Source organism: Ctenopharyngodon idella, chromosome 3 (genome assembly GCF_019924925.1).
Source record: "Ctenopharyngodon idella isolate HZGC_01 chromosome 3, HZGC01, whole genome shotgun sequence".
NCBI classification, from domain to species: Eukaryota; Metazoa; Chordata; class Actinopteri; order Cypriniformes; family Xenocyprididae; genus Ctenopharyngodon; species Ctenopharyngodon idella.
The window spans coordinates 40,779,523-40,805,543 of record NC_067222.1 but is presented as its reverse complement, the minus strand read 5'-3'; the positions used below and the strand labels follow the sequence as shown (position 1 = coordinate 40,805,543).

Below are 26,021 nucleotides of genomic sequence, written 5' to 3'. Positions count from 1 at the left end.
CAAAACAGACATTTGAAGCAGTTTTACTCACCACCTGCGGTTCCGACTCATGACCGGGATCATTATCGCTGTGACCGCTCCATCTTTCAGTTTCAAACGATCTGTCAATCCAGCGTAGAACTGGGCCTTGTTTATGAAATCATAAGCGCAGATCCTGAGGGCTCAAGCAGCCACGGAAAAACACGAGATATTCTCCATTCATTTTAACCAATAAAAAAGTGATTGCAACTATCAGTTTCTATGGTTATTTTAATAACAAATATCGAGAGCGCATCAATGTAATGCGTGAAAACTAAAAACTCTCCACAACAATGCTCCACTTAACGCTGGGTTCTTTGGGAAGCAAGGTTATCTTTCCCTCACAACCAAAAACACACTTCTTTGGTGACATTGTTGATTTCTTGAAGTCCTGTGACCTGTGCAGTGCTGCCGATGACTTCCGTAAAGCCCCATACTCGAAAAAAAGACCGCGAAGTTTATGAGGATTTGGAAGAGTATTTTTGGCACAGAAATACTCCGTCATATGTCCAACTTGTGTTTTGAAACTTTGGCCATGTTTAGCATGAGAATCCTACTCTTTAACAGTGTAAATAAGGCAGAATACATGAAATAGCATTATACCCTCCCTTTAAGTAAATAATTTAGATAAGGTTTCAGGTAAAAAAGAAAAGGTCCCCACCCCTGCACAGTATAAGACAATATGTCTGATTGTTTTACATTGAATACATTTTTCTCCTTACTCTATCCCAACCACTCCTGTAGCATCACATTACCTATGGCCAACTACAAATAATCCTTTAATTTGTTGGAAACTGGGTAAGATTTGTTAGAGGAGTCCATTGTACCTAGAAAATTGTATAAGAATTACTTACCATCCAATCATCCAATCAGCAGTAGCTCGGAGGTTAAAGCAGTATCTAAATGGCATTCAAGAAAGCATTCTGTAAGACAAAAAGCCCCTCAATTATGTCCAATTTGCCCATGGAAATGTGCCACTACTAATTCACTAACTGGCACATCCCCTTATATATCTCCTTTAGAATAAGTGTTTAATTTGAACTAGGACATTTCAGGCTGTCCACATCACTGTCAGCATACACCCCATGTATTGATTATTGAGGTTTGAACAGTTATTTGAATTAAGAATATATTAAAGGATTAGTTCACTTTCAAATGAAAATTAGCCCAAGATTTACTCACCCTCAAGCCATCCTGGGTGTATATGACTTTCTTCTTTCTGATGAACACAATCGGAGAAATATTAATAATATCCTGACGCATCCAAGCTTTATAATGGCAGTGAATGGGGGTCACTAGTATGAGCTGAAGAAAGTGTCTCCATCCACATCAGTCAGTTACACTTTTTCCATAAGTTGAATAAAGAAGGCGTAGGACGTAGCATAAGCTTTGTGAACTGCAAGTGTTTTACACTTTCTTCGTGCACTGAATACAGAAGGCGGAAGCTTGATATATGACTTCATAACTTGTTTAAATATGAATATTTTTTTACACATTTTTTCGCTTCAGAAGGCCTTTATTAACCCCTGGAGCCGTGTGGAGCACATATTTATAATGGATGGATGTGGATGGAAGCACTTTCTTCAGCTCATACTAGCGACCCCCATTCACTGCCATTATAAAGCTCGGATGCGTCAGGATATTTATTAATATTTCTCCGATTGTTTTCATCAGAAAGAAGAGAGTCATGTACACCTAGGATAGCAATCAGAGACCGAAGTGTACTATTTGACCTGGTGACCTGGCAAAATAACACTTGTTGCATTTTAAGAAACTTGTTCCTACAGACCATACTTGCGAGGTGGTGAATTGGGCAATGCTCACCGTGAAGGGTGCATTAAAAGATTGTAGACAGATTGTAGACACTGGCTGGACAAACCTCAAAACCCCTTCCTGCTGGTGACAGATCATGGGAACCTTGTAACGGTTGCCAAGAGGTAAAATCCCAAACAAGCAAGTGACTCTATTTTGTACCCTTTCAAACAAAACTTTAACATCAAATAATACAAAGACACAGGTATTTTCTAGGCAATTTGAGGGTCAGACAGGGAAAACTGTTTCAAAACAGTCATTATATTTTTGCAATTCTGTTTGGTGCGGCACAGAAATTACACACTTGAAGGTGAAGTGTGTAATTTCTGCTGTGATTCTATGGTGATGTTGTGTAAATCCTCCCACTTTCATTGCATCCCTTTTCATTCTGCTGATACACATTTTTTCTCTCTCTCCCTGCGGTTGGCTTTGGCCTATCCTAGACAGGAACAGTGGACACTGGACAGTGGACATGAGACTCTGGTCAAGACATCCTGGCTCCAGGGCCTCTGCACAGTCTGTATGAAACCTGGAATGTGAATATGAGTGCATGTAAATGTGAGAGGACACACACAGAGGTATCATTTCCCCAAGACCTCACACAGTGACAACAACTATTTATTACCAATAACCTTCCTGGTGCCTCTGAGTATGCTAAATAATGGAGTGGTGAAGGTATTACCTTTATAGCGAGGTGATCAATCAATGCTAATGTCAGCCTCCTATGTTTGGTAATTGTCACTTCCTCTTAAAGAGGTGTACATGTAAATCAACAGCATATACAGTGGCCCTAAAAAGTATTTGGACACTTTTAGATAATTACTGGTAAGCCACACTTAAAAATGTCTCAATTTCACTGCATTAGACACAAATTATCAAACCAAGTGGCATGTGCAAACAAATGATGCTAGAGCTTTTCTTAGAGCTAACTTCACTTTTTTTGTGTCACTTTTTCAAACATTTTAACAAACTGGTCTCAAAGTTTTTTTTTATATATTTTTTTTTTTATCATTTTATGTCAGTCCCCCTTAAGTTCACATGAATATGTTCCACAAACTTTGACAACCAAAATGTCCAAGACTTTTTATCTTCATTTTGAACATCTGCATGCATATACGTATAGCCTATACATAAGAATATACATATATCTATTGCTTCATAGTTTGAAACTTCATTTTGTGATATTTTTCCACTGAAAAATGTTTGTGCAATATATTTTGAAAGAAAAAAGCCCCTTGTTTTGATATTTTTTATAATAATGCAAAGACATTTAAAGATTCTTAATTGTTACTTTAGTGTCCACTTTTAGGAGCACTGTATCCGTACACAAATAAACAAAGATGCATGATGATGCTATTTAAGGAAGCTGTATTGTAACATAATGACACATTGCATTCACTTCTGAGAAGTCCTGTTAAAAGAGAAAATTAAATACAAGAGAGACACATGGAGGAGGGAAATATGTGGCAATGTCTTGGATTGCACACTGTCTCTCAGGATTTGCGTCAGTGGCCAGTTTCATCCGTTTTGGAGCCATGTGGTATATGGAGGCTTAATTCTGAGCTAAGGCTCATCTTGTGCTCTCTTTCACCACAAGTGCCTTCTTTAGAATCTGTAAATATTAGCTCAAGATTATTTTAGAAATAAAATAATTTTATGAAAGGAAGCCACTGCCAGTGATAAGGAATCCATTTAAATGTAGCTGCTGGCATTGGGGTATATTTATTATTTGCGCAGCAAGCAAAACTGACTCGGTTAAAGCATTCCTGTGGATATCTAAATTCAGAATGGACATGAGGTCCTTCAGAAGTTAAAGGTGAAGTTTGCGAATTTTGCACCACTAGAGGCCCCAGTCTGAATTGCAAAATAATGGGCTCTAGTGGCTTTATTTGTTTCATGTTTGTATTTATACTTAACTAGTTTCAATATCTTCTGTATAGTAGCTCTCAAAACATATTTTCTTTGCTTTGTCTAAAAACTGGTCAAGTGCAAAATGTGGAGTTTTTTCTGTGTGTGACTCAAAGTCTACTCATGCTAATCTTCTTGTTCCTAAAGGTTAATTTCCAGAGCACTACTGTGATTCCCAGTGGAGACGTTGAGCTGGCAGTAAATATCCAACAGTTTTGTTTGAGCTAAGATTGTTCAGTGAGGTGGAATTTTCAGATGCAGTGTTCTAGACAAAACTACATTTTTCTTGGTTTATTGTTAACTTAGTGACTCATACTGTCACTACAGACTGTGTAAGTCACTGTGCAAGTACCTTGCTGTCCGTGACTCAATGCTGTCTCAAAGGGATAGAGATTAAGGGTGTACTCACACTAGGCACGGTTGCCTTGAACCGAGCCCAAGCGTGATTGTCCCCCCTCCCCACTCGCCCGCTGGCATGCACTCAAATTGCACTTAAAGTTCCGGGCCGGAGGACGCTTATGTCATATATGATTCAACTTTTTGTATGGAAGAAAACAGGATCAGGAAGAAAAGCACTTTTGATAAGATTACCTAATAGATTTATCATTTATGCCGCGCAGCGATTTTCACTTGCACGTATTAGAGGATTATTACGAAAGCAGCTGACGTAAATGTTGGAATTTGCAGCTTTACTCGCAAACTACAATTCCTGTTCATCAATAAGGTGAGAAGCAGACCCGTTATAAACCCAAATACACTCAAATTAATTACATTAATTAAAAAGTGTACTATCCAAGTAGTAATAAAGATGTTTGCAATCGTAATGATGACAGTAGCGCACACAAAAGTATTAGCTGTTCCGTGCTTCGAAAAGGTTAGCGCTCACACTGCATGCGAACCGTGCCCAAGCCCAACTGAACCGTGCTCTGGCCCACCTCTTCCAAGTGGGCCAGGGACTGCTAAACGAACCATGCCCGGGCACAGCACGGAGCGATCACACTAGTCAAACGAACTGGGCTTTGAGGGTCAAACGCACTCAGGCACGGTTCAAAGAGCCTAGTGTGAGTACACCTTAAGATTACGTTAAGAGACAAGTTATGTCATGAAGTATCTTTCTTCTGTTTTTATTTTTCCAGAAATTTGCCCTCAACAGACCTCTTAAAGGGGTCATGACATGAGAAATCAAATTTTCCTTGGTCTTTTGGCATATAAGAGGTCTTTGTATTAAGTTCTATAACGTAAAATGTCCTCGACATCAATGAAAAAGCATTTATATAATCAAGCTGTAAAAAAGCTTTGTTTAGAACAGAGGTGGCATGTGACGTCAAGGTCTAGTTGGTCTAGTTGTTTACGATAAAATTGTGATAATAACAAGATTGCGATGCCACCCAGACGTTGTGTCATGTCAGTGCTGACTTGCGTGTTTGTACTGTACATTTTACCAGCGACTGTTTTTAGAACAAGTCGCAATATGATAGTGGATTTGCCCAAAAACTTTTGCTCAAAGATTAGGAATCAGCTGTTCTGAAATCAACAAGGACCCCGCAAACTGTAAGTAACGTATTTCACTTTTAAACCGGTAATTACAGTTAAATTCATAATGAATAATTTGATGTAAAAATCATATTAACATTATAAGTGCACCTCAGGAAACATTATAAAATAATAAGAAAAAATCCATTTCATGACCCCTTTAAACAACCAAGGTCAAAGAGGTCCATTTCAGAAAACCGTCAGATTTGTGGAGGGATCTTTCTCTTTGGCACAAACATTAGCTCATCACCAACAGAAGTAGGGTAGTGAGCGCCCTTTCTTTCAGGGGTCCCTCAAAGGTCTCTGCATATGGATAACAATGTTAGTCACATAATATAAATTCTGAATGAGCTCTGAGCTAATGTTTAAAACCATAAACCAGTATGTCTAAATACACCACCACCCAGACATATCACTCTCACAAGTGCTCCGCCAGTCGTAAAAACCCATGCCAAACTTGGATTAGCATGGGTGAAACTGGATGATCCCTTATGGTGTTTGTTTCCTCTTCCTCACCGGTGCTTCCCAACGAGATGGGTGACCCCTCATGGAATGTGCCCCTAAGTTATGTCATAAATTATTTTGACAGAAAGCATAGGATAATTCCTATTTAGGTCTCTTCATGTGTTATTGAAGCATTTGTTTCTTCTCAACTCTTCTCAGCACCACCTGACCACAAAGATGTGACCTTTCCTGAACGACAGCCAGTTCAGCGCTGAAAAAAAATCCAGGAAATCAGTGTTACGCATTTTAAAATACAGTATAAAAACACAGTACATTTGTGGGAACAAGCATGTAAACAGGTCACAAAGATGCTGCTATGCGGGCAGGTCACTGTGGGTACCTGGGAGTGGAGCTTTCTCAGGAAACGGTGAGTCAGGCCATTCTGAATGTGTCAACAATCCGTCTGTCCGCTCTCTGGACTCAAAGAACGTGTTGTTCCCTCAGGTGGAGACTGAGGGTCGTCCGGGTGTCCCCAGCTCATGGAAAGGTTTAGTCAGCTGGTTTTGAGAGGCTGTTAAAATGAGCCTGAGTTTGGAGTGTATAGGCTTTGGAAAATAAAACTAATGGAACGGTAAAAGTGGAACCCGGTTTATTAAACCAATTTTGTGGTGATACACCTTTGCAAAATGCAGCTTTTACTTTTCCCTCATATAACATTGCCTGGAAAACACCTTGTTTTATGTGCAATATTTTTCAGTAATTTAATTATTATCCCTATATTTAAACACAGAAGCTGAAGGTATGAGCCTGGGTTAGGTGAAAGCTTCAGGATAAAGCCTATATAAAAGAAGTTGTCCAAGACATTTAAGCCAATTTTCCCAGATGACATAACTTAAAAATACCATTGTATATTCCAAAGCTTTGTCAGCTCAGTTGGTCATGAACCCATAACACATATGTTCTTCCGTTGTCTCTGTGCGTGTTCATAAATTGTGCAAGCGTATTTTGTACATTAGATCGAAAGATCTGAAAAAACATACATTTACCTGCCCATAAACCCTCCCCTCAAAGAAATCAGGACAGAAGTGGTTGAAAGTGGACAAAAGAGACGAATTAAAATACCAAGTGTAAACGGGTATGTGTCTGCCTCGTCTACTTGTGATCCGATCGACAAAAAAGCATTTTAATACCAGGTGTAAACAGGCCCTAAGAAGAATTTTCTTAATTTGAAACCATATGTTCAAAACCAGAATTTCTAACTGATGTGGATGTACTACAGAAGGTAATGTGTGGTAAAGAAAATGTTTGAACCGACAGTTGTAGAAATAAAGGAAAGAGGAAATAAGTGATTTGGAGAAGTCCAGAATTACAGGTCAACAAAGTCAGGAAAAGTATGGAACTAACGCACTATTAAAATAATATTCTAAAATATTAGAATATAACTAATGTCGCCCCTATGACGACATTAGTTATTAACATCTAGCCTACGACTGATTAAGAAGGGACCTAAAACAGAGGTGTCTTATCAAGGTGTGTTCATGAAAAAGTGAAATTTATGTTAACTGTAACATTATGTAAATAATTAAGGGAATGAATTAATACAAATTTAATTAATAATGATCATACCTGACATAGCTGTTACTACGGTGGCCGTCCTGCGTAGTAAATTATATTGGCGGTAATCGCAACAGCCATGGAAACAGGAGAACACGAAGGAAATAAACGTAAGAGAAATACGTTCATAAACTTTGGATACTTACTTGGAAGTTAGGAATAGGCACCGAGAAGAAACTCACTAATAAGTCCAAAAAAAATTGTTCTTGATTGGACTAAATCGCAAATATGATTTACCTCAGAACCCTCGCGTGCGGAGTGAGTTCATATTTCATCCAGTGAGTGGCAGTAACGCGCTGATGTGACGCTGATCTCAGCAGCGCAGAGGAAGTCGAGCAGGAACAACACACCACATGAGTTTACAGTCAGCTGGGGAAAACGCTGTTTAGATTAAAGTACACAATGAAACCAAAAAAACAACTCAAACAACAGAAGAATGAGAAGCATTTCAGGTAAATCAGAGGCTTAATGCTTCTTCACTAACCGCGTTTCAGAGAGATTTGTGGCTATGTCTGAAAATCATTTCAGCTGGTAAATAACCAAATTAACAAGTAGAATGTAGAATAATTGATTAATTTAAACCATATATATATCATAGATTGACAGAAAATGGTTAAGACCGTTCACAGTAACTTATTCGGGAACTTGGGTAACTTTGCATCTTTCAGGATTTCTTATTACACTGCCTAAATATATCACTGAATATTCCACACTGCCTAAATTTCACAGCAATATGTATTAATATCCACTATGTGTTCTGAAAAGTCTGTGTCCAACACCTGAAAATGCCACTGTATTCGTAAATATGAATGACTGTAAAATGTATTTGGGTTGTCTGACACTTGTATAAAAGCATAGTTCTGAAATTATATTCTATTTCATTTCATAATTCTGAAATGATATCTTACATTTTAATGATTTAAATATCAATTGTAGGTTTTCCTTAAACATAAAAAAAAAAAAAAACATTTTTTTTTTGCCTTTAATCAAATCTCAATGGCCAAAAGTTATTATGGAAAACCATTTTGTTCCTTTGTCATTTTAATTGCTCAGTTTTGTTCCTTCACAGTTCCAACATTTTTATGAAACTGTCAATTTTGTAAGGTACAAATTTACTCATTTGATTGGTGTTGATATATCTAATCGAAAAGTTGTTTGTCTTTTATTAGTACAAAGAAGTCAAAGAAACATGCTGATCCTGCATCGGACGATCACCTCCAGCAGATTCCTCAACGTTTGCGTGAAATCATGAAGAGTAAAGAGATGATGAAACAAGGCTCCCAGAAAAGGAAAAAAGGTACTGCCAAATCTTACACAATTTTTAAAAAATAAGTTGGTAAATAAATGCTGCAGCTTGTACTACACAATAAAAGCAGACCCATATACATACTGTAGATCATTTGTTATATTTAATTTTGAAATCATTTTGATCACCTTTCAATAAGTCTCTTTAATTTCTTTTATAAATGTAGAGAACTTTTAAAAAAAAAAAATTTTGGGCCTAATTTCTGTTTGTATAGTCATTGTAATGTTCAATTAAATTGCATTACTCATATTAGACATTTTATCACATAACTGGAATTCCAGCTGCTTAAAAGGTTAAATCTGTCACTGGTTATTAATTTATGAATGGAAGCTCCTAAAATTAGACATTCTGTAAAATTAATAGGACATCATTCATTGGAGGCTTGAAGATTAGTAATGATGTTATTATCAGTAACACTTTCATTATCAGTATGTCAATATCAAATTATTGTCATGCCTAGAGGGCCAGTTGTGTTTTTTTAAGCAGTGGTTTTAAATAATCTTGCACTAAATTTTTTAACTTTCAAGATATTTATTTTTGTCATTACACATAATTGTTACCCATTTATGCAAGATTAGAATTCTTCTAAAAGAATTCATGCAATTTGGCAGTTGATTTAAAATTGAGGTATGTTACGTATCATGTGGGTGGCATCACCCCGCTGCTGTCTGGGTTCTGTCTGCAGACAAGCTAGTGACCCACAAATATTGCTCAAGGACACGGCCAATGGCAAGGGCAGCGGAGGAAGGGACATCTTTCTGTATGTTTATATATGCCTCTTGTTTTAGCCTCTAAACCAAAGATGGTCTCAGGAGATATTCCTATCCCACACTTCCGCAGAGGGCGACAGGAGTCAGAGAAAGCTTACATCCACCGCATGACCCAAGAGACTGAGCATGTCCTCTTCCTCACAAACAACCAGGTAGAGCGACAGCCAGAGGTCGAGCTAAAGAAAGAAGAGACAGAGAAAAAGAAATCAACTAAAAAGAATTGGTTAGTTTGACATGCATTGCTGATTATCGCAAAGTAGAGATGTTCATGCAGAGCCATATATATATATATTATATATATATATATATATATATGTATATATGTATGCTAATGCCTTGTATTGAATCTTATAATGCATTGTATGATCTCATAATTGTAACCACAGATATAATACATTATAATGCTTATTCATTGCTTATATATTCATTACACCTTTTAAAAAGTATGATGCATCAAACACTTGACAGACAAGCTATTTCAGATGTAAAGGAATCTGCAAATATTAATTATAATGCATTTTAACTTTGGTTAATTTGATTATTGTCATTTCAAACACTGCTATAGTGCGTTAAAGTGTATTTGCTTTATTTTAGGCTAAATAAAGAGAAACTACGGCAGCAGAAAAAGAAGTTAAACCAGCAAGAGGAGCGTGAAGAGGAGGAGATGTTTAAAGGTATGTATGTATATATATATATATATATATATATATATATAATGAAAAGATATGATGCATTAAATGCCCATATGTGTCTTGAGCATCATTTCGCTTCCTCTTAGATGAGGTACCATTTGGAGAGGTGGCCATGGCGCCTCCATCACTGAGTGTTAAACCAAGGAAAGCCACAATCAAACCTCAGGTAAACTGTTTATGTGCGTCTACTCCTTTTTTAAATCCTGATTAAAATGCATTTTGTTCATAATTCCCATCCTGATTTGACCTCAAGGGGGCGTCCAAAGGTCTTCTCCTGAACTCTCTCCTGGGTCACAGTCCTGTGTCGGTAACCAAACCCTCTATGGCGAGGAAGAGGATAATGGAAGAGGAGCGGGAGAGAGTGGTGCAGCTGTACAGACAGATGAAGCAGCAGCAGAGAGACAAACATGAGCGAGACAGGGCTGCCATGACCTCCACATGATGCTCTGCTTTTCGTATTATATAGTGTTCTATTATATCTATATGTATATTTCATTTTTCTATACATTTGTGCTACCTCTGCTGGTCAGCAATGCCATAATGATGAATTTTGCTGTGAAATATTTACAAGTGGATGTAGCAGGACTGTATAAAAGGCAAAAATAAAATGTTACAATTTACACTTATATAATGTATAGTGAGTTCATATGCATTTGTTCCCTTAATACTCAAAATGACTCAAACAAAATATAGGCATTTGAAAAAGAAAGGCTTATAATACAAATTTAGGCAGTTTATTCTCATCTTGCACCTTTGCGCAGTACAGACATACAGTAAATGATACCTGAAACTGCAGCTTGCTGAAAGACGTTCTATTAAAGCAAACGTTTTTCATCTAGAGGATGTATTGTAATTGTTAGAATTTCCAAAGATCAGCATTCTACCCTAAAAGTGATTGGGTAGACCAATCTGTAAGTCATAGAGACTTGGACTCACACCGTCTACATACAGTACAACACCAAGGTTCGCCCCAATCGGCTTAATGGTGGCACAGTAGTAATCAAAAGTACGTTATGGCTCATAACTCCTCCTCAAAACACTGTCTTACATTGTTTGTTGTGGCTTTCTGTCTGCCCAGGAACAGGTGATAAGATGTTCTTCACTTGTATGTTGGAAATAAAAACATTGTCCATGCAGACATCCGTTTTTTGCTTTGTGTTCATTTAATGAAATAAACTGCAGCTTACATTAAAGGGTTAGTTCACCCAAAAATGAAATTTCTGTCATTTATTACTCACCCTCACGTCGTTCTACACCCGTAAGACCTTCGTTCATCTTCAGAACACAAATTAAGATATTTTTGATGAAATCTGATGGCTCAGTGAGGCCTGCATTGCCAGCAACGTCAACAAACTTCTCAAGATCCAGAAAGGTACTCAAAACATATTTAAAACAGTTCATGTGAGTACAGTGGTTCTATCTTAATATTATAAAGCGACAATAATACTTTTTGTGTGCCAAAAAAAAAAAATTTTAACTATCTATGGTTGATTTCAAAACACTGCTTTTTTTTTTTTTTTTTCAAAACACTGCTTCATGAAGCTTTGAAGCTTAACGAATCTTTTGTTTCAAATCAGTGATTCGGACCGTGTATCAAACTGCCAAACTGCTGAAATCACGTGACTTTGGTGCTCCAAACAACTGATTCGAAACATAAGATTCTTAAATTGCCCATCACTAGATATTGTTGAATAAAGTCGTTATTTTGTTTTTTTGGCACACAAAAAGTATTCTCGTCGCTTCACAATATTAAGGTTGAACCACTGTAGTCACATGAACTGTTTTAAATATGTTTTCTGGATCTTGAGAAGTTCGGTGACATTGCTGGCAATAGAGGCCTCACTAAACCATCATCAAAAATATCTTAATTTGTGTTCTGAAGATGAACGAAGGTCTTACGGGTGTGGAACGACATGAGGGTGAGTAATAAATGACAGAAATTTCATTTTTGGGTGAACTAACCCTTTAAAGCACATGGTTTCATGGCTCTACGAATCTGTGATATGGTAAGAACCATGCATTCCCACCCCCTACAACAAAATTATGAGAAGTTTAAATATCATATGACCTATACTGACTCCTCCCAGTCCACACCGCCATCTAGTGGTTAAAAATTACATTTGGCTCTTACATTGTTGGAATCCTTGGCTCTCAGATTTGATTGTCACTCTGGCAAAATTTTCTGGTATGTCGGTTTTTTCGGAAAAACCTTATTTTGCGAACTAGTCCTAGGTTTTTTTTGCCCGATTGGAACCAAACCAGTGCAGAGCCTGACTGTCAATAATGATCAAAAAATTATTCTAAATTTCGATTTACGTCGGTGATGGGACTTCAAAACACTGGAGGTGGGCGTGGCCACTTTCATTAAAACGGCCATCCCTCTTGAACAAAATGAGATAATTTCACCTCGGTACACCAATGTACGTGTATGTGTGAAAAAGGACATGGCGACTGGCGCTATAAAATGAAAAAAAAAAAAAAAAAAAAAAAAGGCTGTAGCTACACAAGTCAGTCCAATTTGACTTGAAAACTGGCATGCGGTGTTTTTGTCTTAGGTGCCGCGATTGTCTACGAGGACATTCGCATATCTCGAAAAACACAGCATCAGCGAATGAATTTCGAGCTGCTGTCAGACATGGTAAATGGAGGCCGTTCAAAACGAATCTCGCTGGGCCTGTTTGACTTGCAGCCCTAAAAGCCTGTGAGAAAGAAATAAACCACTGGGGGTGCCTTTGCATTTTTTTACATGCGTAAAGAATTGAATACCACACGATTTTTCGAAACACGCCCAAGACATTCATAACATATTGTAGAAATCATTCTGAGCAACCCTTCCCTCTAGGACCACCGCAGTCAATCGAAGCGTTCGTTAAATATTGGAGATTATTTCAAAAACCTACGTTTGTGAACAAGTCCTAAGTTTTTGGCTCTACCTTGATGACTGTTAAAAAGCTTTAAATCATATATTTTCTTAGTAAATTGCCTGTTTTGGCTGTAAATGGTCTGATCGAGATGGTTACAGGCTTGAACCCCGTTAATTGCTGCTTGCAGCTATATATATATATATATATATATATATATTTATAAAACTACAAAAATACTACATTTTAGCTTGTTACAGAACATTGAACTTTGTTTTTAGGTGGTTTTATTTCTTTTTTCATGCTTTCCCTTTCAACTTTAATTGTATTAATCTATTAAATTGCATAGAATGGGTGTTTAGCCACCCAATCAGTGATTTGCGTGTTTTAAGATGTTACTAAATAGATATCCTCTGTGCAATGCAACATTGTGAACAATGTGCAACAATATTCATCTTCCAGTGTATTCTTTTCCATTATTTGTGCTAATACAGTAACAATAGACCCCATGTGTAGATCGCATCCCACTCCAGACGCCCACTTCAGTCCAAACACGCGGCCCAGTGCCACAGATCGATATCATGTAACGTTGAAAGAGGAGAAACTCACAATCAAAGCGGTTGTCATGGCAACGGCCCAGCCGGATTCCACCAATCAATGGGCTTCATGAGGCTGAGAGATGCTCAGCGATGTGCCAACGTCCTACATAAAGAGTGTGGGGCAGGGAGCCTGGGCAGCACATACTGAGAGAGAGATTGGGGTGGAAAAAAGGCATCCAGAAGAAAGAAGGACGACATTAATACAGGACGAGACATGGTGAACTCTGGAGGAAGCGTTCCTGCCGTGGTCTGCCTGGCCAACCTTTGTGTTGCACTTTGTGTAGGAGGTAAGGTCATAGATTTTTTTAGTAGTTGCTGGAATAGCCATATATATTTTTGTATGTTATGAGAGAAGACACTTCATAGTAAATTGTCATTTTTCCTAGCCTTGTTTTTAGTATTTAACATAAAAAAAGCTTCTAAACATCTGTAAAATATTTCTTTATATGTGCAGACTCAATGTTGCACAGTTCAGTTGCATTTACAAGAGAAGTCACCATCTTTACAGGAAACGCAGTAGCTTTCAAACGACTGAACTGATCAAACTGTCAGGCACGAGTGAATGTGTCACATGACTTCAAGAGCAGTGAGCAGCAGTCAGAGCCTTTCATTAACACGGTCTTTCTTGTGATTTTGTATTCAGGCTTGTATGTTTTTCCTCCTTTTCTTTGGCTCTTTGACACCAAAAGTGCCTTTGGAAGCTGAAACGCAATATAATTGCTCTAATACTTAATATATTATATGACTCTGATTACTTTTATGATTTTGAAATGAGGAAAATTCACAGTTTAATGCTAAAAAGAGCTGGATGGAAACCCAATTTCTGGAGTGTGTTTCACATTTATAACACCAGTTCCAACTACATAAATGACATACAAGTAGGAATGGCTATAATTGTGAATCTCTGAGAGATTTATTCATACATTATTCAATAACTGATCAAATATGCAGTGCAAATGCATGCAAGAACATCTAACCCTTGTTTTTGAATGTGCAAAAATTGTTTGTTGCTCTTCTGAAGTTAAAATGACACTTTGTGCAGCCTCTTTTCTTTAGTTGCCCTCTTTCGTAGCCCCAGTCATCTCACAAATGTGGTATTTCTGTCCTTCAGCTGCATTGAAGCCAGATGTGGTGTTGGAGAACAGTGCTACCACACTGAACCATTCAATGGCGCTGGTGCAGCGCATGGAGGCCCTGCTGACCCAGGGAAACGGCAGTGACGTGATCCTACGCGTTCAGACCTTGAACACGGACGAGGTGAAGGTGATCCAGGTCCACTCGCTGGTGTTGACTCTACAGAGCGACGTGTTTGACGAGCTCCTACAGACCCGTAACTCCACTGCTATGGTCCTCAAAGAGACCCCAGACTGTGCAGCTGTCTTTGATAAGTTCATTAGGTGAGTGATTCATTACTAATGGGTCATTTAGCAAATTTTTATACAAAGTGATTTACAATGCCCTTGGAGCAACCTGTGACTGAGGTGACTGCTCATGCTTTACCCTTGAACCTACAAACTTTCAGTTACCAGCCTAAATCTATAATCAATAAGCCATAACACTCCACTAACAGCAACTAACTGGGCTTTCTGGGAAAAAGTCTATGATGTAATGTGTTTGCCTTTTAGTTGACTTTGGTAGATAATGTATTGTGATCTGGTAATTTTGTTAGGTTAGGTTAGGTTCTCGACTTGAATTGTACTGTGAAGTACTGTTACAAAAGATTAATTTAAAAGAAATAAAAAATTAGCATCTAGTAATAGGCAAGGTGCCACATTTTGTTTGTTATTATAATATTTTTAATATATATTGTAGATTTTCAACAAAAAAATTAGATTCAATTGTTTTTTATTTTATTTTACATTATAGATTTACAACAAAATAGTTTTATTTACTTTTTTTTTTTTTTAATTTTTTAATTTTTTTACTTTTTATTTTATTTTACAGATTTTCCACAAAACTACAGAGCCCCTAAAGGGACATGGTAAAGGAAAAAATTAGGGTAAAAATATTTGTCAATGCTTTGACAAATATTCTCTCGCAAATGTTTTGCATTCCGCCAAGAAACATTGCGTTCGCTCACAAAACCTTTTGAGCTCTTTGCAGTCGAAAGTTTCTCTGTGGAACACAAAAGTTTTTGTGAGGGAACACCAAAGCATTGACTTATTTTTCCTCCCGTCTCATATTTTTTTCCACCACCATGTCCCTTTAGGGCCTCCGTACAAAACGCATTTGGAGGGAAATTTAAATCACGTATTTAAAAATTACTCTCCACAAAGCTAATGTTACTCTTCCTGGGGTCCGTTATAAAATTGGTGCATTATAAAATTTAAATAGCAAGCCATAACATACATTGATATATAGCTTACTATAGTAGTGAATTTTATGACAAAATTAAGGATAAAACAAATGCAAATGAATTACACGGACAGTCTAAAGGACACAATGGTGAAAGATCATGAATATTTCCAGGTTTTACCTACATCTATGCCTCACATCATGTCAGATAAATGTACGAAGCCCGCACATGACATGTGAGAACAAATATGTATATCGTGGCCATGAATCACCAATTTGTTCCTACGACTTACTAATACGTAAGGACGTTTTACTAATTTGTTCCCTCACTTTAAGTAAATCGTGTGCACAATATAATAATTTGTTCTATTGTTTTACTAAATCATGGTCATGTTGTAATATTTCAATTTCTTGTTTTAGTTAAAGGTGCAATATGTAAGAATTTTGCAGTAAAATATCCAAAAACCACTAGGCCAGTGTTATATATTTTGTTCACTTGAGTACTTACAATATCCCAAATGTTTACAACTATTTGTAAATCGTAAGAGAACTGCAATTTTAAACAAGGCTCCGGGACGTGTGAGGAGTCGCCTGTCAATTGCGTCATACCCGCGTTACCCTCGGTTTCTGGTTTTATTTTGTAGAAACCATGGAAACACCAAAGACGCTGTAATATTTACATGTTTTAATAGGCATGGGAACAACTGTTTTGATATATTTACAGAGAGAAAACTAATTATTGTTATATAGCTCAATATGTTTAGTCTTATTGTTTAAATCTAATTTTCTTGATTTTTGCGAGTACTATGCTTTACCACGCCTCCGAGAAAAACACTATTTTGTGAAGTAGCTAACATAGCATAATCAGATGCAGCTTTATTTTTAGTAACAGTAATACAGCATTTAATATGATATTATAAAATCTATCTATCTTACTGCAGTGTGCAACAATGTCTCACAGCAGCCGCCGAGTGAACGCACAGAGTAACGTAATAACATCATTTTCAACTCTCTCAAATGTATCTAATATGATAAACAGAGCTGCGTTACCTCATACTCATGCCCGGAAAAGCGGAAGCAGCGCCGGCGACTGCGGCATAATAAAAGTTCCTCTGCTTACGGCGTGTGTTGCGCAATCGCTCCAGCGGCCTCGTTCAGCTCCCACAACACTTGGTCCCACTCTCCTACAGTACTACAGGTCCTACAGTAACGTTAATTATCGCATCCATGAACATGATTTCTTCCAGAGTCCTATCCCAATGCTTTTCCACCGGCCGTTGAGGTGAAGATCACATGTCCCAAGATTCCTCGTTCAAACTTGGCGTTATCAAGCTACGCCTTTGTTTTGAATAGGCCTCTAGAGACCTCTAGCGGACAGAAAATATTACATATTGCACCTTTAAATTTAAAGGGAATGAATTAGTACAATGTGTCCATGATTTACTAAATTGAGGGAACAAATTATTAAATCGTGCACATGACTCGCTTAAAACAAAGGAACAAATTCTTAAAGAATTAGTTCACCCAAAAATGAAAATTCTGTCATTAATTACTCACCCTCATGTCGTTCCAAACCCGTAAGACCTTCGTTCATCTTCGGAACACAAATTAAGATATTTTTTAAAACAGTTCATGTGACTACAGTGGTTCAACCGTATAAATGAGACGATGAAGAATAGAGAAAAAGACTTATAGTGCACCATTTAGTGCAGCAGTTGTGTTACGTTATCAGTCTACATAGGTTACGAAGGTAAAGTTTAGGGTAATCTCTGGTAAAGCGTCAATGGGAAGGTTGATTTTTACAGCCCAACTTCTTTCTCTGCAGGTACTTATACTGCGGTGACATCACAGTGCGTCTGAACCAGGCCATTCCTTTACACAAGCTTGCCAGCAAGTATCATGTGTGGGACCTCCAGCAGGGCCTCACCCAATACATGACCCAGCACCTGTCCAGCGATTCGCCTACGGGTCACGTAGTGAGCTGGTACCAATACGCCACGCAGATCGGGGATGTGAGCCTGCAGAACAGTTGCCTACAATACCTGTCCTGGAACCTGTCATCGGTTCTTCAGAGCGCCGAGTGGAGCTCCGTAAGCGAAGAACTGCTGCTTTCTCTCTTGCAGCGTTCAGACCTGGTTCTGCAGAGCGAACTGGAACTGTACGAAGCTCTGGAAGCCTGGATCAACCAGAACCAGCCTTCAGGTGAGACAGCCGAGAACGCACTCAAAGCAATACGTTACGCCATGATATCACCCCAACACTTGTTCCACCTGCAGAAGAAGTCACCTCTGATGTTGAAATATTACGAATCCGTACGCGATCTGCTCTTCCTGGCCTTCCAGTTCCACGCTGCCTCACCCGTCCAGCTCGCAAAGTACTTCGACGTTAACTGCAGCCTCTTCATGCCGCGTAACTACCTGTCTCCAGCATGGGGCTCCCCGTGGGTGATCAACAACCCTACTCGAGACGACCGCAGCTTCAGCTTTCAGACACAGCTCGGACCGAGTGGTTATGACGCCAGCAAACGCGTGACGTGGAACGCTCTTTTTTCTCCGCGCTGGCTTCCTCTTAGCGTGCGATCAGCTTACCCAGAGCAGGGATCCTTGCAGCCCACTCGTACCGATGGGGGGCGTCCGCGGATCATCGTCACACCTGCCACCTCAAGCCCGGACTTTGCTGGCGTCAGCTTTCAGAAGACTGTCATCGTTTCGGCCCGCAAGCAGGGGAAGGTGGTGGTCCGTCATGTCTACAACTTCCACCAGAGCACAGAGGAGGCGGGAGACTTTCTGTTGGAAGCGGACCTGCAGCGTAGAGCATCTGAGTACCTCATTGACAGCTCGCTCTACCTGCACATTATTGTGAAGCCCCTCTACCACAGCCTCATAGTTGCCAAAAAGTAAGAGTCTAGTTCCTCTACCATTGATTTATAGTATGTAATGCCCGGAAAGTTTTATGTCTAAAACACATTATGCATTTGACAGACGCTTTTATTTTGCATCGCATCACATTTTGATTTTACACTCATATGGACTTTTTGCAAATAACAAATGTTTTGATCATCACCAAATTTTATTGTTGATGTCAAAATTTCATCTTTTTCATTTTTTTAATTCATTTTCCTAGTGTATTCAAAAAAAAAGAAAAAGAAAAGAAAAACGCCCATTTTGTCACCATTCCATTTTGTTTCATTTGGAGATGAGATTAAATTGGTAAAACTGTTAGTAACCTTTTTTTTTACCGTGGTGCATGAAAGCTCATCCAAATTTTAATAGTAATTTGAAGTCAAATTTCTATATTACCATGTTTGGCTTTAATTTGTCATCCCTTAAGTTGTACGGTGAGCATGCTGATTACTTTCATAAAAAGAAAAAAGTTACAAACCAAAAAACTTTTTACCTAATTGTTCTTTGCTGATTATCGAATAATGCAGTTGCACATATTATTTTAGTTTACAATGTAATATACTAAATTCATTTTTTGTTCACTTGTTACATTGCAATTCATGTTGCGTTTCATTAAAACCACAATTTCTGAACCTACAAATTACTGTGTCTATTCATTACTAAGATACATTGGTTCTGCTTTATGAAGCTGTGATGTTTACTTATTTATTTATTTTTAATTTTTATATTGTCTTAGATGACAGTGACGTTAACATTTTTTTGCAACTATTGTACTGCAGCCATGCATCTTGTGTTTAAATACAGATATCTTTAAAAATTCATTTTAAAGAAGGATTAATTCACTTTCAAATGAAAATTAGCCCAAGCTTTACTCACCCTCAAGCCATCCTAGGTGTATATGACTTTCTTCTTTCTGATGAACACAATCGGAGTTATATTAATAAATATCCTGACGCATCCAAGCTTTTTAATGGGAGTGAACGGGATCAACGAGTATGAGCTGAGGAAAGTGCCTCCATCCAGTGCAAAACCACGCGGCTCCGGGGGGGTTAATAAAGGCCTTTTTTTCTTGCACAAACGCATCGCTTCACTTCAGAATGACTTTATTAACTCCCCAGAGCAGTGTGGAGTATGTTTATGATGGATGGATGCACTTTCTTGAGCTTCACACTCATTGGTCCTATTCACTGCCATTATAAAGCTTGGAAGCATCAGGATATTATTATAACACCGATTGTGTTCATCAGAAAGAAGAAAATCAAATACGCCTAGGATGGCTTGAGGGTGAGTAAAGCTTGGGGTAATTTTCATTTTAAAGTGAACCAATCCTTTAAGACTCTTCAAAGTCACAAGAAACTGAAAGCAGTGAGTGTGGACTCTCACAAGTTGAAACTTCATCATTGTTCTTTCCATGTCCTCTAGTGGTCAGAAAGCGGTACATCCTATTGAGCTGTTGAGCTATTAGAATTAAGAGAATGGTTTAAAGCTTGGCTGCTAATAAGCAGACACTTACTTTAGTGTTGACAGGTTTCATAATGATGCCATTTGGCTGGAGTAAAGCTATCAGAAGATATTAGAAAGCCAGCTGGAGCCCAGCAGTGCAAACACAGCAATTAGAAGCAGCTGCTGGAGTGATTATGCAGGGCAGGTGCATGCTGGGAGAAGAAACATGATGCTCAGGCTGCAGTATGTTTGGAATAGTATACTAGCTTACTGCACCATATATACTGTATACAGACAAGTGAAAATGCAATGAAAAACAGGATGTATGCTACATTGTAGTCACATGACCTCATCATGTTTGAGTAATAAAAAAGGTGGTTTCAGATGCAGCCACATGCTTCCATACTATATGGTAGGCAAAAAACAGTTTTTGACAAAAGAAGTATGTCTGAATTCACAGTACTCATAAAAGAAAAGGTAAAAAGTACCCAGATGACCTAGTTCCGGCGAGATTCTGTAGTGTGTTTACGATGGACATTTTATTATCCCATGAGGCCACGGGAGAGGATTTATAAATGGCAGTGAAGTGACATAACTGACGCTTGTAGGTCACATGATAATGACAACATGGTGAATGTAGTATGTCTGAATTACATTCACACACTCATACTATTTAGAACACTTTTTAAGCGGTCGTTAAAATTATTTATCCAAACAGTATGCGATTTCAGAGAGACAGGGATAGCTGCAAGTCGGAGTAATGGGCATCCCTAAAGGTGAATTGCTGCAACAGAAACTAACCCCTAACCCTACACCACACCTTGACAGCTTTCGCGACCAATGAAAAAGACCTTTCTCCATGCCCTTGAAGTGGTGCTGCACAGACCAATCGCTGTGCTCTGTTAAGTATTCACATTTTTGGTAAATGCATTAGGTAATCTATATGCATACACAAAATGTGCATAGGCTACTATGTAATCTGTGCACAGCATAATGCAAACTTTTTGTAGTGTGATAGTAGTGGTTCAGTGTCGCTAGAGGTCGTTAATGGACACTGCTTTATGTAATCGGCGTTGGAGGGAATGTGTGTTATCTGTCAATACTGCTCACTCGGGAAATGTCAGACTGCAGAGATGTCAACAAAGACAATGACCGTCTTGGTAACACTTTAGTATAGGGAACACATATTAACTATTAACTACAACTTTTCCCTCAATAAACTCCTGATTTACTGCTTATTAATAGTTAGTAAGGTAGTTGTCATGTTTAAGTATTGGGTAGGAAAAAGAATGTAGAATATGGTCATGTAGAATAAGGCATTAATATGTGCTTAATAAGTACTAATAAACAGTCAATATCATAGTAATATGCATGCTAATAAGCAACTAGTTAAAAGACACTAAAATAAGAGAAGCCTGGCTCTTTATCTTGTGTTTTGACATATTTTAATCTTCATAATGCAGTTTTTGAAGATTGATGAGTTTTGAAGATGTTTATTTAAAAAATAATATAGTTTGAAGTGATTATATATATATATACGAGAAGCTGTTCTGTAATGTGAATAAGTCACGGCTGAAGGGTGTTGTTAGGCATGACGCGAAGCGGAGTGACTTATTCACGATACAGCACTAGCTTCGAGTACCTTATTGCTTTTATAAAACGGTTACCACACAATACAAATATTAAAGCCAAAAATATGCATCTATGCAACTTTCACTATGCTTCCTTCTGTCGGAAAAAAAAGTCCCTGACCGTGAACAGCAACAGAAGTTACATTATTACGCCATTAGATGGCGGCAAAGACTGTCTTTATAAATGTCAGTGAGTAGCGAAGACTTTTACATTGAAAAGACTGAATTGTTGTGAACACGGAACAAGACGCAACTGACAAATGCTTTGACTAGCGCTGTCAGTCACGGGAAAACCCCTTAACTGTTAAAAGGACAAGATAATACATCAGACATTTAAACAGATGTTTTATTATGAACATAGGACTGACCTGAAAGGGGGGGGGGGTATCACACACAGTTTCTGTCAATCTCATGTTAATCTTGAGTACATATAGAGTAATATTGCATCCTTCATATCTCCGAAAAGTCTTTAGTTTTATCATATTTATAAAAGATAGATATGCTGTACCGAGTCTTTCTGAAAAAAGCCGAGCTCCTGGAGGCGTGCCTGCCGTCAGTGCCGTGGACAGAGCTAAAGAGTCACGAGCGCTCGCAGCTTTTGCGTAGAGATTTTCTGCAAGCTGTGACATCATTATAAATAAAAAGGGAACAAAAACGTTTGTGCTGTTTACATTATATGCACTTGCGCGCTGATTGCGAACAAAACACAGACATTTGATGCAGTTTTACTCACCACCTGCAATCTGCAAATCCAGCGTCGAACTGGGACTTGTTTACAAAGCATTCATCACCGAAATCCCGGGAACAAACAAACATACGTGCACAACTCTGTTGCTGCAGTGGAAGAACAAACTTCATCCACTATTCCCTTAACGCTGGGTTCTTTGTGAAGCTGAAAAAGGTAATCTTTCCCTCACAACCAAAAACACACTCCTTTGTAGACAGGAACTGCGTCTCATTTCGGAGGCTGCGTCCTCCGGAGGTCGCATTTATGGGCTGCATACGTCATCAAGGATGTCATTTTTAAGAAAAGTAACCGTAATAAAATTGACTGATATAATTTCTTTTTTACTTCTTAAATGAAACTGCCTCGATGATGTATGCAGCCTTCAAAGGGTGCAGCCCCTGAATTGGGACACAGCCATTGTTGAAAAATCTCTCGGCTTCCGTATCCCGAAAGAAGCGCGTTGATGGGCGTGCTCTTGCTCTGGGTGATGTGTGTGTGTGCATGCTTATCAGGGAGAAGTGCCTATACAAGAAATTCTGCTCTTATTACGTGATAAAGGCCATACTTGAAAAAAAAAAACGGAGAAACATGTCCACAACCGGAAGTAGTATATTTGGCACAGAAATACTCCGTCATACGTCCAACTCGTGTTTTGAAACTTTGGCCATGTTTAGCATGAGAATGCAACTCTTTAACAGTGTAAATAAGTCAGAATGCATGAAATAGCATTATACCCTCCCTTGAAGGAAAATGCTAAATCTTAATGCAGGTAATAAACTTGCTCACTCGATCTCTGTCTCACAACACTCGTCTACATAATACAGTAAGCTTCAATGAACAATATCAATTGAGAAAAAACAGTTTACGTTGCTAAGAGTGGTTGCTAAGGGTGTTGTGTAGTGATACACAGAACCGTTGGGTGAAGCAGTCATAGCTGTGTTTTATCATGAATAAAGCACAGCTATTGACCAATCAGAATCAAGGACAGGAACTAACCATTGTGTGTGTATATATATATATATATATATATAAAATCACTTCAAACTATATTATTTTTAATGAAGCTGTTTAACAGGCTGTTTACGACCCTCATTTGACAAATTCTACGGTATCCTTGCCTCACCAGTATATATAAGATTAAACGTCATATTGTGGCCTGAAATAGGGGATCCTAAATGATCCTATAAATATGTGGGTTGCTCATGGACAGTCAGTGAAATTTGGGGGTTTATCCCAGAATAAAAGTCGCAATACATATTTTAAAATGGAAAATAAATGTTGAAATGGTACATCTGCATGCTCTCATTTTCATTAAGTGTATCTTTAATTATTAATTTAAATAAAACAAAATGTTCAAAGTTTACTTCAAAATACGGTAAAAAAAAAAAAAAAATAATAATAATAATTGAGTTATTGAGTCACTAAGTATTTTTAACTTTCTTTTGAAGTGAGCATTCTGTTTAAATGAGTTCTTCTGAGATAAAATTGCTTGCTGGATTTTCCAATTTTTTTTTATTATATCTAGATTATATCTAAAAGTGAACCCAGAGTTTCTTCATTATGTCTCTATAGAGCACAATGCAGCTCTGAATGATTTGAATTATAACAAACAAATGACCTTATAATAAAAATTTAGTAGCACAGCCCATTGTTATGGATCAAACCTTGAAGGAATTTACCTATACGCTGGCATGACATGCTCAACATTTTTGTTTGCAGACTCATTGCAAACAAAAATCAGATACCTGATCGATTCAAATTCAGGAGTGAGAAACATATTGACGCAAAATCTCATTTAATCTACATCACTGCTCTGTGAAACTGTGCGTCATATAGTTTTCCCTGCACAGCATGGTAGAGGGATAATCCTAATCTCAAAACCAGACTTCATTCATCAGGAATAACATTAGAGATTAAACCTAATAACTGCAGAGACCACACCTGAACTGATACGGCACTGTTAATAACTTTCACTGCAACAGCTGCTTCATATTACCACATGTACTTCATTTTGTAGCTCGGATTAAGGCTTTGAACTCATTTTACACAGAAATACCTCTTCTTCTCTCTCTCTCTCTCTATATATATATACACAATACTTGTTCATTAAAGCATCTGATGCTCAATGAAATCTAGTCAACTGATTTTTTTCTTTCTCTAGTAAAGAGGACATGTCATTGGATAATGTGGAAAATTGCCTCAGGGAGAAATTAGACTTTCAGCAGAACAAAATCCAATCCTCTCATTGCATCTCCTGTGTCCAATCGATTCTCTGTTTACACAAACTAGGGTCATGGATTCAAATTAGTCCAGCCACACAATCCTTGTCTGGATGATCTGAATGTCAACTACTGTACATGAATTAATGTCTTCTGTCTCTTTAAATGTAGCATGCATATGTATGTGATGTCATACTCTGAAATGTTATCATTTAGGATTACATAATAATTTGTGGCAATCAAAATACCTTTATTTTTATGAAATATCAAATATTCTGCAGGCCAAAGAAATATATATAATAAAGTAATATTATATGATGTCGCAAACATGTCAAAGATATTAATTTTAGGCTTTTGATCGCTGATATCTTATGCATAAAACTAAACATTTAAAAACATGGACCGGGGTTAACCTTGAATTTATAACAAATCAGGCAGACTTCTGCAGATGATCACACTGCAGATTATATTGTTAATCAATAATAACTTTTATTGTGGTTTGATAGCTACTCTCACAGTCTTGTATATATATATATAAAAAAACAGATTAGATATTGGTCCCCAACTGTTTCACAGCATTGCAAGTCATTATTACTTGGGTTTTAACACATTATGTCATACAAAACAAAATAGTTTCTTTCTCCTTTTGTTAACATATTTATATTTTATAATCTTTCCTAAATAGCAGCAGATAAGTAACATTCGTGCCTTCATTCATAAACATTAACATTCATGTCTTCAGTCACTGAAGCTATATTGCACATCGAAAGCACATATACTGCTATGAACATGACATTCTTTACATATTATTCAAAGATTTGCTGTAGTGTATATACAACTCTTTGACCATTTGTGCTGTATGAATGCCAGATTTCATCCAAACCCTGAGATGTTAAGTGTGCTTTAACAAGCCCTGTCGCTCAGGTCACAGAAGATGCAGTACATGGACTGAGGAGCTTTACGTTCACTAATGGTCATACAATAAGTGCCCTAGATTAGCTTATACTGTCATTAAAATGGATGGCTAATCTTCAGTACTGATATCGTAACGTATTTAACCACATCAAATGTACGTCATCAACAGATTTCTGCTACAGAACTGTATAGAAAGAGTAGAGAAGTATGTTAAGAGACCAGCTCATTAACAGGTTCCTTTCGTTATTTTCAGTCAAGGTTTTCAAATCATCTGTGAACACACAGCTCTTCACATAAACATGCCTACTGTCAATGACAACTACATTATAAC

General features: G+C 37.7%; 2 protein-coding genes across 2 annotated transcripts; both read left to right on the top strand.

The window, feature by feature from the left end:
- Positions 1-7,615: 7,615 nt before the first annotated feature.
- Positions 7,616-11,235, top strand: ccdc137 (coiled-coil domain containing 137). Its single transcript, XM_051888651.1, has 6 exons — positions 7,616-7,781; positions 8,499-8,626; positions 9,424-9,628; positions 10,000-10,079; positions 10,184-10,263; positions 10,351-11,235. The coding sequence occupies exons 1-6, from the start codon at positions 7,732-7,734 to the stop codon at positions 10,537-10,539; spliced, it is 732 nt and encodes a 243-aa protein (XP_051744611.1). The 5' UTR covers positions 7,616-7,731; the 3' UTR covers positions 10,540-11,235.
- A 2,417-nt stretch (positions 11,236-13,652) lies between these two features.
- Positions 13,653-19,395, top strand: btbd17b (BTB (POZ) domain containing 17b). Its single transcript, XM_051887664.1, has 3 exons — positions 13,653-13,844; positions 14,669-14,954; positions 17,678-19,395. Exons 1-3 carry the CDS (start codon positions 13,772-13,774, stop codon positions 18,750-18,752), a joined length of 1,434 nt encoding a protein of 477 aa, XP_051743624.1. The 5' UTR covers positions 13,653-13,771; the 3' UTR covers positions 18,753-19,395.
- The last annotated feature ends 6,626 nt before the right edge of the window (positions 19,396-26,021 follow it).